Source organism: Pipra filicauda, unplaced genomic scaffold (genome assembly GCF_003945595.2).
Source record: "Pipra filicauda isolate LSUMZ 115617 unplaced genomic scaffold, ASM394559v2 scaffold531_size399970_pilon, whole genome shotgun sequence".
NCBI classification, from domain to species: Eukaryota; Metazoa; Chordata; class Aves; order Passeriformes; family Pipridae; genus Pipra; species Pipra filicauda.
In genome coordinates this window covers 237642-249454 of record NW_024104678.1, presented here as the reverse complement: position 1 = coordinate 249454, position 11813 = coordinate 237642, and the positions used below count along the sequence as shown (strand labels likewise).

At 59.0% G+C, this 11813-nt stretch overlaps 3 protein-coding genes across 5 annotated transcripts; all 3 read left to right on the top strand.

The window, feature by feature from the left end:
- The first annotated feature begins 297 nt into the window (after positions 1-297).
- Positions 298-2990, top strand: CCDC28B (coiled-coil domain containing 28B). Its single transcript, XM_027728354.2, has 6 exons — positions 298-413; positions 1248-1421; positions 1502-1656; positions 1922-2076; positions 2163-2185; positions 2882-2990. Exons 2-6 carry the CDS (start codon positions 1267-1269, stop codon positions 2931-2933), a joined length of 540 nt encoding a protein of 179 aa, XP_027584155.1. The 5' UTR covers positions 298-413; positions 1248-1266; the 3' UTR covers positions 2934-2990.
- On the top strand, positions 2990-6369 carry IQCC (IQ motif containing C). The gene is made up of 5 exons (XM_027728352.2): positions 2990-3180; positions 3806-3967; positions 4921-5200; positions 5327-5436; positions 5614-6369. Exons 1-5 carry the CDS (start codon positions 3109-3111, stop codon positions 5716-5718), a joined length of 729 nt encoding a protein of 242 aa, XP_027584153.1. The 5' UTR covers positions 2990-3108; the 3' UTR covers positions 5719-6369.
- A 208-nt stretch (positions 6370-6577) lies between these two features.
- DCDC2B (doublecortin domain containing 2B) lies at positions 6578-11690 on the top strand. 3 transcript variants are annotated; one of them, XM_027728345.2, is made up of 9 exons: positions 6578-7411; positions 7490-7541; positions 8139-8215; positions 8440-8571; positions 9027-9167; positions 9607-9646; positions 9971-10154; positions 10355-10443; positions 10586-11690. In XM_027728345.2, the coding sequence occupies exons 1-9, from the start codon at positions 7143-7145 to the stop codon at positions 10589-10591; spliced, it is 990 nt and encodes a 329-aa protein (XP_027584146.1). In that variant the 5' UTR covers positions 6578-7142; the 3' UTR covers positions 10592-11690. The 3 variants fall into 3 exon arrangements, with proteins under 3 accessions (XP_027584146.1, XP_027584142.1, XP_027584144.1); XM_027728341.2 differs by having other exon boundaries at positions 9971-10160; XM_027728343.2 differs by lacking the exon at positions 10586-11690 and having other exon boundaries at positions 9971-10160; positions 10355-10449.
- Positions 11691-11813: the final 123 nt, after the last annotated feature.

Genomic DNA, 11813 nt, shown 5'->3' with positions numbered 1-11813 from the left:
TCCAATGGGGACGAGGTGGGGGAGGTTGGGAGGGGATGTCCCTGCCCGAGGGAAGGTCGAGTGGGTCTCCAGGACCCCCAGCGTGGGACATTCACCTGTGGCTCTCCCTCCAGGGGATGCTGCAGCCACCAAGTGCCACCTGCCCCGGGGGTGCCCAACCCCTGGTGCCCCCATTGGCTCCAAAATGTCCAAGGTCGGATTAAAATCCTGGCGGGATTTACACGGGCAGCCGCGCTCCGTCTGCGCGCGGGGCGGGCGGGGGGGGACGGGACTTGTCTAATCCCGTCCCTGCGCCAGGGCTGGAGGCCCTTCCTGGCTCCTTCCCGGCTCCCTCCCGGCTCCTTCCCAGCTCCTTCCTGCAGGGACGGATCCCGCAGTCGCGGCTCTGCGCTGACACCGGGGGACAACGCGGGGTAAACGGAGGGGGATGGAGGGGGGGGCACGAACGACCCCGGGGCCGCGGGGGAGCGGAGCGGGGGCTGGATCCCGATCCTGCCCCATCCCCGATCCCGCCGGATGCTGATCCCGGGGCTGGGGCCGGTTCTGGGGGTCCGGCAGCAGAGTCCGGCAGCGCCTGGAGGAAGTTCCCTTTCCCTTTAAATGCAAATCCCGGACTGTGCGGACGGTGTCCGGCGGGCTCGGGGTGTCCGGCAGGTTTGGGGTGTCCGGTGGGCTCGGGGACACGCCGGGTCAGCCCCCCGGGCCGGAGCGGGGCCTGGCACGGGTCAGTGCCCGGCCGTGGAGCTCCGGAGGCTGCGGACAAAGGGGCTCCACGGCTCCGGAGCGGGGCGGGGGTCGGGGGGGGGCTCGGCCGGAGCCCGGAGGTGTCGGTGCCCGCACGGTCCCGGTCCCACTCTCGCCGGGGGCAGCCGAGGTTGAAATCCTGCTCTCCCGGGGCTGGAGACACGGCGAGAGCCGAGGCCAGGCCGGAGCTCCGGCAGCGAGCAGAGTCTGAGCCCGAGCCCGAGCCTGAGCCCGAGCCCGAGCCTGAGCTCGGCTGCTGCCCCCCGGGAAAGGGGATCCGAGCTCCTTCTCCAGCCCTCCCACCGCCAGCGAGCCCCGGTGGCCGTGGCTGTCCCCCTTTGTCCTGGGGGTCCTGGTGGCCGTGCTGAGGGTCCCGGTGGCCGTGGCTGTCACCCCCCCACGCCGGGGGTCCCGCAGCCCCTCTGCTGTGCCCCGGGCAGACTCGTCTCCTTTCCCTGAACCATCAGGGAAGGAGCCTCCAAGCTCCGTGTCCGTCCCCGCAGGGTCCCCGCAGCCCCCGGGATGGAGGAGCGGAGGAGGAAGCGCAGCCCCAGGACCTGCCTGGCCCAGCCGGCGCCCCCCGGGGCCCCGCGCCCGCTGCCCCCCAGCAAGAGCACGACCTTCGCGCTGCCGCTGCCCACCTTGCCCTCGCCCCGGCAGCGCGCCCGGCTCCGCAGGTCGGTGCGGGATGGGGGGGACCCCCTGCAGCCCCCCCGTGGTGCCCCTGGAGCGATGCAAATCCCTGTTCCCTGTGCAGGACCAGCAAGGAGCGGGTGCGGGCGGGCGCGGGGGGGTCCCGGGGGGCCCCGCTCCAGCACAGCTTCCTCACGGACGTGTCCGACGTGTGCGAGATGGAGGGGGGGCTGCTCAACCTCCTCAGTGACTTCCACTCGGGAAAACTGCAGGCGTTCGGTGAGGAAACAGGGATTGGGGGGCCATGGGGGCAGGAGATGTGATGGATCCTTCCTGGGGGGGCCAGGGAAGGAGTGGGATGGGATGGGAGATGGGATGGGGTGGAATGGGATGGGATGGGATGTGTGGATGCCAGGGAAAGAATGGGACAGGATGTGTGGATTCCAGGGAAGGAGTGGGATGAGATATGATGATTCCCAGGAAAGAGTGGGACAGGACATGTGGATCCCAGGGAAGGAGTGGGATGGGATATGATGATTCCCAGGGAAGGAGTGCTCCTTCGAGCAGCTGGAGCACGTGCGGGAGATGCAGGAGAAGCTGGCCCGGCTCCACTTCGGGCTGGACGTGTGTGTGGAGGAGCTCCCCGAGGAGCAGAAGAAGGCGGCGGCCGACAGGAACCTGGACCAGCTGCTGGCACATGTGAGTGTCACCCCCTGTCCCCTGCCAGGGCTGGGACCCCCCCCGGCCCCTCCACCAGCTCCTCAGCTCTGCCTTTGCTCCCACAGCTGGAAGAGCTCAGCAGCTCCATGTATCCTTGGTGGGGGTGAGTGGTGACAGGGACAGTGGTGGCAGTGCTGGGGGTGGCAGTGATGGCAGTGATGAAAGTGAAGGTGGTGGCAGTGGCACTGGTGATGGTGGTGATGGTGGCAGTGGTGGCAGTGATGGAGGTGGCACTGGTGACAGTGACAGTGGGGACAGTGACAGTGATGGTGGTGGCAGTGGTGGCAGTGACAGTGGTGGCAGTGGCAGTGACCGTGATGGCAGTGACAGCAGGGACAGTGGCAGCAGTGACAGTGATGGTGGGGACAGTGACAAAGGGAGCAGTGACGGTGGGGACAGCGACAGCGGTGGCAGTGATGGTGGTGGCAGTGGTGGCAGTGACAGTGGGGACAGTGGGGACACTGACAGCGGTGGCAGCGGCAGTGGTGGCAGTGGCAGTGGTGGCAGTGACAGTGACACTGGGGACACTGACAGTGGGGACACTGACAGCGGTGGCAGTGGCAGTGGTGGCAGTGGCAGTGGCGGCAGTGGCAGTGACACTGGGGACACTGACAGTGGGGACACTGACAGCGGTGGCAGTGGCAGTGGTGGCAGTGGCAGTGGTGGCAGTGGCAGTGACACTGGGGACACAGCGGTGGCAGTGGCAGTGGTGGCAGTGGCAGTGGTGGCAGTGGCAGTGACACTGGGGACACAGCGGTGGCGCTTCCCCTTGACCCGCGCTCAGACAGAAGCTGCACCTGGCGGAGACCTCGGACCCCGAGGACGCGGCCGCCTGACCCCGGCCCTGCCCTCGGCCCGCTCCCGGCCCCGTGCCCGGCCCGGCCCCCAAACCGGGACCCCAGACCGGGACTCCCCAACCTGCCCCGGGGGGACCCGCGGGGGCGGGGCCTGGCGGGGCGGGGCCCGTCGCGGCCCGATGACGTCATCGCCCCGCGCCGGGGCGGCGCAGCCATGGCGGCGCTGGGCCCGCGGGCCGAGGCAGAGGGGCGGCGGCGGCTCCTCCGCGCCCTGACCCGCCTGCAGGTGAGGGACGGGGGTCCCTGTGCCGGGGGGAATGGGGGGGCACAGCTGGAAGGGGCTTTTTTGGGGGGAAACAGCTGGTGGAAGCCTTTGGGGGGGCACAGTGAGGGGGGCACGGCTGGACAGGGCCCTTTGGGGAGGGCACAGCTAGACGGAGATCTTGGGGGGGCATAGAGGGGTCCTGGGGAGGCACAGCTGGATGGGGACCCTTGGGGGGGGCATAGAGGGGTCTCTGGGGCGGGGGGTCTGAGGAGTCCCTGGGGAGTCAAAGGGGTCTCTGGGGGGGGTTGGAGGGGTCCCTGTGGGGGTCATAGGGGACTCGGGGGGGGTCACAGGGGTCCCTGGGGGGATCAGAGGGTCCCTGGGGGGGTCAGAAGGGACCCTGGGGGTGTCAGAGGGGTCCTTGTGGGGTCATAGAGGCCCCTGGAGGGGTCTGAGGGGTCATTGTGGGGTCAGAGGGTCCCTGGTGGGGTCTGAGGAGTCCCTGGGGGAGTCAGAGGGGTCCCTGGGGGGGTCAGGCACAGGAGGTCCCAGCTGGGTGCCGGTGCCTCATTAAACCGGTGTGGGAGGGTGTTTGGGGGGCTCGGGGGGGTCCGAGGGGGCTCTCCCAGCTCCAGCAGCTCCGCAGGCCTGTGCCAGGGGGTTCCTGCTGCGGCGGCGGCTCCGGCGGGCGCGGGAGGATTTCGAGGCGGCCGTGCTGGAGATCGACGGGGACCTGCGGGAGCTGCGCTGGACGGGGCAGCTCCTGCTGCGGCCCAGCTTCGGCCCCGGCCCCCGCGGGCCCGCCCAGGTGGGGTCCTGCCCGGGGGGATGATGGTCCTGTGGGGTGTGCCCGGGGCTCTGTGACCCTGCCAGGAAAAGCCACTCAGTTGGCAGTGGCAGCTCTGCCCGGTGATCCCGGGCTGGCTTTGTGCCCCTGTGGGCACATCGAGGGTGCCCCGGCCCTGGGGCAGTGCCCGACCTGCACTGGGGGTCCTCTGGGCTCCCCCCTGCCCTGCTCCCCCCTCCTCTGGCCCTTCAGAAAGTTTGGGATGGCTCAAACCAGACCAGAGCATATCATGTCAGGGCAGGAGCTCTGCCAGCAGCAGCAGGGCCACGTCTCAGATCTCTGTGTTTTCTTTTACATGTTTTCTTTCATAAATATTTACATTTCTTTTATATATTTTCTATTTTATTTTTATATATTTTTATATTTTTAATATATTTCTATATTTTCTTTTATGTATTTTTCTATTTTCTTTTATAATTTTTTATATTTTCTTTTACATATTTTTATATTTTATTTTATAACATTTTCTGTTTTCTACTTTCTTTTCTATTTATTTCCTTTCTGTTTTTCTTTATATTTTCCTTATATTTATTTTTCTTGTACTTATTTTCCTCATATTTATCCCTTCCTATTTATCCCTTCCTATTTATCCCTTCCTATTTATCCCTTCCTATTTATCCCTTCCTATTTATCCCTTCCTATTTATCCCTTCCTATTTTTCCCTTCCTATTTATCCCTTCCTATTTATCCCTTCCTATTTATCCCTTCCTATTTATCCCTTCCTATTTATCCCTTCCTATTTATTTCCTTCATATTTTTCTTCGTATTTTCCTTATATTTATTTTTCTTATACTTATTTTCCATATATTTTCTTTATGTTCTCCTCATATTTTTTTTTCCCTTTTCCCTCCCCTATATCATCTCTCCTCCCCCCCTTCCCCATTTCCATCCCTCCCCTGTCTCCCCTCTGGCAGCCCACGCCAGGCCAGCCCTTGGAGCCCCAGGAGACCAGCACCAAAAACCCTCTGGAGGAGCCTGAACCCCCTGAACCAGATGGGACCCCCCCAGCCCCCCTGCAGGGCAGGACAGCCCCGACCCCCACGGGCCCAGAGGACACCCTGAGCCCCCCAAATGTGGGGGTTGAGGGTGACAAAGGCACGGAAAAGGAGAGCGAGGAGTGGGACAACGACAGCGGCGAGACCTCGGTGTGGGACAGCTCTGACCTGGGCACAGAGACCCTCGGAGCCCACCCGGGTGAGGGGGCACAGGGGGGGCCCACAGGGGAGCCACAGCCTTGAGAGTGCCTTGGAGAGGCTGGAGGGAGCTCCCACAGGCCGGATCTCTGTCCTCACCCTGGGCTGTTGTTCCGTTTCTTTGCAGAAATCCCTCTGGGGGACCTTCCCCAGACCCGCTCCGGGCTCCAGGCCTACAGGACCCACCTGCTCATGGAGCTCATGTGGCTGCAACAGGCCATTGCCAGCAGGAAAAACGTGAGGGCCTGGCCCTGCCTCTTCCCAAACAGCAGGGGCAGCCCCTCCAAAAGCGGGGGCTGGGGACAATCCCATTATCCAGGGATTGGGCTGGGTGGGGACAGGGGTTTTGCTGTTTGATCTGCCCCTGGGTCTCTGAGATTTAATCATCAGTGTTTGGTTTTCTTCCTCTTCCAGTTCTTGATGCTGAAGCAGAAGCTGGGGATTCCTGACTCCTTGGGAGGCATTCCCAACCCCCTGGATGGGTGTGGGGAAGCCGTGGAGCTGCAGCACCACGGGTGACCTCAGGGGAGCTCCAGCTCCGTGGGTTGATGGTTTTAACTTCAGCAGAATGTGGCAAGAAAGCCTCTTAGTTCTTGTAGATGTGAATGTTTGGTCAGAGCAGGATTAAACACTGTGGAGCCAGGGAGGTTGTGGTGTGTGCTGGAGGAATTCCCAGTGAGGATCCTTCCACAAGGACCCCGTTCCTGTTGGCTGAGCTGGGTGATCTGGGGGGGGAAAATGGAGGATGGGAAGATTTTTCACTTACAGAAGGTGCTTTTGGACTGAAATGCCTGAAGGCAGCAGGTGCTGGGACCTGCAGGAACAGCCTGTTCCTCTCTGAACTGTGTGGGAATCTGAGCTGTGTGTTTGGGAGGGCTCTGCACTTCACACCTCTGCAATATCCAGGATCTCCAAGTGCCCGCGGTGGATTTTGGGAACACTGGACCAGTGCCTCGGGGAGGTTGGGAAGTGCTCTATCTGTTCCTGTAGCTCAGGAACATTCCAGGTCCCTGGAAAAGGGACTTTCCACGTGGTGCTGTGGTTCCCCCCCATGATTCCCCCTCTGCATTCCTGCTGCCTGAACAACCTCTGTTGCCAGGTGGCAGATGGATCCCTCTGTTCCAGAATAGATCCCCACTTGTTTGTGAATAAAAAGCTTTCCTAATGCTCCTCTTTGGATCTGTTCCTGTCTGGCTTCCTGCCTTTTCCTGGGCAGAGCCAAGTCCTGTTTTGGCCCATGGAATCTGTTCGGGACAAAGTGCCCGCTGGGATGTGGGTGCTCATCTGATCCTTTGCACTTCTCCTGAGGGGAACAAGTGATGCCAGGGGGGTGACAGCCCCTGGGCAGTGCTGCTGTGGGTGGGACAGGAAGATCCTGATCCATAAATCCCGGTCAGAGCCTGGTGACTCCAATATTGGGCCCCTGTAGTGGTGGTTGAGGATTGAAGAGCCCTGTGGTTCCTGGTTCTCGGGCAGAAAAGGGCTCTGCAGGCGTTTGGTGTGGCCTCCCACGGCTCCCTCCTGCTGGGTTTGCATCCATGGAGATGCTCTGTCACACCAGGCTGGGCTGGGAAGGGGCGGGACAGCAGAGCCCAGAGCGGCTGGTCAGAAGGGTTTGGGATCTGGGGGGCTGCTTGGGGGGGTTTAAGCTCAGTGGGAGGCTGGTGAGAAGGGTTTGGGCTCAGCAGGATTTGGGCTCAGCAGGAGGCTGGTTGGAAGGCTTTGGGGTGGTTGGGAGGGTTTGCTTTGGGCTTTGCAGGAGGCTGGTTGGAAGGGTTTGGACTCTGGGGTTGGAAGATTTAGGCTGGTCAGAAAGGTCTGGGCTCAGTGGGAGGCTGGTTGGAAAGGTTTGGGCTCTTGGGGGGTGTGATTTGAAAGGGTTTGGGCTCAGCAGGAGGTTTGTCCACTCGCCACATCCCCTGTGACCAGTGTGTCCCCCTGGGATGAGCCCTCAAGGCCCAGCTCCAGCCAGGACCGTGCTGATCTATCGCAACGGGGACCGTTTCTTCCCGGGGAGGAGATTCCTGGTGACCCCCCGGCGCTTCCCGACCTTCGAGGCCTTTCTGGACGAGGTGACCAAGGCCCTCCACACCCCCCTGGCCGTGAGGAACCTCTACACCCCCCGGTATGGCCACGGTGTCACGGGGCTGGGGGACCTGCGGGACGGGGGCCAGTACGTGGCAGCGGGGTCGGAGAGGCTCCGAAAGCTGGAGTGAGTAGAGGGAGCTTTGGGAGCAGCTTTAGGCAGCCATGGCTGGGGTGGGGAAACACCCTTGTCTTGTTCCCACAGCTACTTAAATCAGGGAAGGAAGGAGCCCCGTGGGACGAGGAAGAGTCTGCAGGTGGGTCACTGAGGGGCAGGGGGGTGAAAAACAGCAGCTGATGGGACTGAAGTTGGGATTTAGGGCTGTGGGGATCAAAGTGCCCCAGGGATCAGCAGGACACGGGGGCTGCTGCTGATCCCTTCATCCCCCTGAACAGTGCAGGGAAGGGGCTGAGCTCAGGGATTCCCTGGCAAACCTGGAACACACTCCCTGTGTGAGGAGCCTCTGCAGCCTCCCTGTTGCTGACAACAAACCCCACATGGCAGCAGCAAGGCTGGGCAGGATGGGCTGTGTCCCAGGACAGGCTGTATCCCACCATGGGCTGTGTCCCAGGACAGGCTGTATCCCACCATGGGCTGTGTCCCAGGACAGGCTGTATCCCACCATGGGCTGTGTCCCAGGACAGGCTGTATCCCACCATGGGCTGTGTCCCAGGACAGGCTGTATCCCACCATGGGCTGTGTCCCAGGACAGGCTGTATCCCACCATGGGCTGTGTCCCAGGCCGGGCTGTATCCCAGGGGTGTGTGCCAGGGCAGGCAGATCCTGATGGAGAAACGGGAGCAGCCTGGGAGGCTCTGCAGGGCTGTCCCTGTGCAGTGAACTCTGTCCCCAGTCCCGTGCTGCAGATCCCTGGAAATCCAACACCTTCGTCCAACAGCAGCAGCTCTCCCGCCTGCCCTGCACCATACAGTAAGTGATTCCATATTTTCCCCTTGGAGGGTCCCTGGGAATGTTTTCAGAGGGAGTTCCTCCGTGAAATCCCGGGAATGCTGCCCCGCAGGGACGATTCCCAGTTTCCACCAGGAGTATTGGCTGTAAATACAGTCTGGGCCCTGGTGCCTGGCTGTTCTCCCCATCTCCCACAGCTCTGGGAATGCTGGCTCATCCCGTGCTCTGGGCTGCTTCTCCTGCAGTGTTTTCCGGAATGGGGATCTGCTGAGCCCTCCTTTCCCACTGGTGCTCCCCAAGAGGATCCCACTGGAGTGGGACACGCTCCTGGCCACGCTGACAGAGAAAGTGGAGTTGGGCAGTGGAGCTGTTAACAAGTGGGTATCCAGGGAAGGCACTTCCCATAGATCCAGAACATAGGGAGCTCTGGCTGGAAGTTCAGACCATTTGCTTTTGCAAACTCGTTTGCATTTCAGGTTTTCCCATCATTAAATGAGGGATAACCCCACTGTCCTGGGTGCTTTGTGATGCTGGTGAAAAAGCAATAAGCAAACAGGAAAAAAACCCCACAACAGTGGCATAAAAAGGAGTTTATGTCTTGAGGGAGGGGAAGAAAACCTAATTCCTCCCCAAACATCAATTTAGCCAAGGAAAAAGCTGGGATCTATTGCATCTCACTGATCACTGGGCATGATTTCTGTGACTTCCTCAGAGTAACACTAAGAATGATGGATCCTCTGCCTCGTTTCCCACTCTGCCCTTGTTTTCCACGCTGAGGGGGCCGTTCAGGGATTGCCAGAGCCCCGATCCCTTTGCTGTCTCCTTCCTCCAGGCTCTGCAGGCTGGATGGGACCCCGGTGTGCGGAGGGGAGGAGCTGGAGAATGGCCATCACTACGTGGCAGTGGGAAAGGAGGAGTACAAACCCCTGCCCTACAGGGAGCTGCTGGTGCCCCAGGAGTGCAGGACACTGAGGTGAGTGGGCTGTGGCCAAGGGGTGTAAGGAATTCCCTCTGTGGTGCCCTTCAGGCAGAGCCATCCTTTTTGTGGCCCCCCTCTGTTCCCTCTGCCTGTGCCAGGGTTTGAGTTGTGCTTCGTGTGTTGGGAGTTCGGGGAAGGAAGAAGAATGTTTTCAAAGGTTTTTGGTTAGTCCCTGAAATCCAGGGTTCAGTGCCAGAGGAAGCAAATGGTTTGGCTGTTTCTCAGCTGCCTGTTCATGGAGGACTGAGAGGGACCCCTGCCCATTATCCACAGAATTTCCCAGGCCTGTGGTGGGCAGTGTGGTATCACCTGATGGGATCCACTGTGGAATGTGAAAAACACCTCTGGGCCCCTTCTCCTCTGGGAAAAGAGGGGACTGTGCCCTCCCTCAGCTGACCTCTGCCTGATGCTGGAATTTGCTTCTTTGTTACAGGAACCACCCAAAAACCAGGCACAAAAAGAGCCAGGGCAGGGTGAGTGCTCAGTGGCACAGAGTGGTTCGTGCTGCAATCATGGAATCATGGAATGGTTTGGGTTGGGAGGGACCTTAAAGCTCATCCAGTGCCACCCCCTGCCCTGGGCAGGGACACCTCCCACTAGCCCAGGTTGCTCCAAGCCCTGTCCAGCCTGGCCTTGGACACTTCCAGGGATGGGGCAGCCACAGCCTCTCCCTGAAACCCTCTTGTTACAGTTACAGCTTTGTACCAGTCAGGATCAGGGAAAACAGCAGGAATTTGAGTGTTTAGGGACTGCCCTGCACAACTTCTCTTTTATAAACTGTGCTGGTTTTTTTTCAGCTGGGCAGTCGCAGGGTGCAGGCCACGGGAGCTGCAGAGAAAGGCAAGATCCCACCTGCCTCCCCACAGCTGCGAATTCCAGCCAGGGAATCTCCCCTCGAGGAGGAAGAGCCCATTTTCCATGTCAAACCTGTGCGTGCAGGACAGAACAGAAGGAGCAGCAGGAGTGTGCAGCCTGGCCCAGGTGAAGGTGTGAGTGTGGAGGGGGCTGGATTTATGATGCTGAAGGACAGGACTCCTGCCCTGACAGCAGGCAGGGATGCATCCAGCAATTCCTGCAGTTCTTCTTTCCCCTCCTCACCTGGGCACACACCAGGATTCTGCAGCCTCAGCGTGACCAGGCCGTGCAACACCCATGGAACAGCTTTTCCCTTTTCCTCACAGGTAAAAGCCTCTCTAAACCCAGGGATCCAAGGAGGGAGATGAGAGGTGCTCGGGAAGAGGGTGAACACACCAGGCTGGATGTTGACCAGGTCTGAAAGGGGATTTCCTGCCTGTCTGGAACCTCCCTGCTCCAGGGAAGGACTCCTGCTCCCCCTGGAATGGCTCAGCCCCAAGGGCCAATCGAGAGTTCACAGCAATTCCTTGTTTTCTCACTGAAATCCTATTTATCAGGTTTAGGACACACTGAGCTGCTCTCCGATGTGTAAAGCCGAGAGTAACCACGAGGGGGAACTTGAGAAACCGCAGCACGGTGTCACTGCAGGGCCTCGTGTGTTAGAAAGGCAAGAAATCCCATCTGGAGAATGAACAATTCCCTTCTGGAACGTGAAAGCTACAGCTTCCCACCCCAGTAAGGACTGCAAAGGCTCTCCTGGATTCTTCTGTGTTTCCATCCTCACTCCTGTCACAGAAGAATTTACATGAAAACCCAAAATGAGACACCACAGAAAGGTATTTATTCCCCTCACTGGTTCTGTGGAGCGGGGGAGAACATTCCTCTGATCAGATTCCTCCCACTGCAATTCCTGAAGTTCCTTAAGCAGAACTTACCTGTATCCAGGTGAAGCTCAGAATCCGCCAGGGAATAACCACCTAATTCTTCAAATGACTTGAACACACTTATTTTAGTAACAGAAGTTCAAACCTTTGCTTTAAAAAAGAGGGAAAAAACAGTTCTTTCTAAAACAATGTTCTGCGTGACGAGGTCAGCAGAATTCCTGTTGTCAGTGGTGTGTTAATGATTCCAGCTTTTCCTGAGGATATTCAGGATTGCTGTAATGGGTGACAGCGTAGGTGATTCAGCTCTGCCTTGGTGGTGTCTCTGGGTTAATTAGAACTTCAAAGGAAGACAATTCCTTTGAAGTGAAATTAGAGAAAGCCCTGGTGAAGCTTTAGCTGGTGGTTCCTGACCCTTGTTGTGCTGTGTTTGCTGCACTGGGTGTTCCAATGCTGCTCCTTTCCCTTGGCTTTCCCCCCCCCGGATCACATTCCTGTGCAGTTGGTTTTATTCAGATGCACAGTGTTGTTAAATAATGAAGATTTTCCCCTTTATTTCTCAGAGGAAATGGCTGCTCTTCTGAGCTCTAAATGGGCTGGTTTGTAGCTGAACTGGGGAAGGAAGAATTACCAAACAGAAAACATGTTTTAATAACAAAACACCTGCCAGGGTTTGCTCTATGTCAGGTATTTCTTAGAAAGAGATTTCATTGTACTGTTGTCCCTCTGATTTGCAATGCCTGGATAATGTTTGCAGCAATTAAAGCTGTTCCCAAATCCATATATATTTTATTTCTGTCTTGGGAACATCTCCCTGATTTAGGAAAAGTCACAGGAATAAACAGCTCCTGCATCACCCTCCCTGGGCAAGGCTTTCTGATTTCCCTCCCTGGAGTTTCTCATT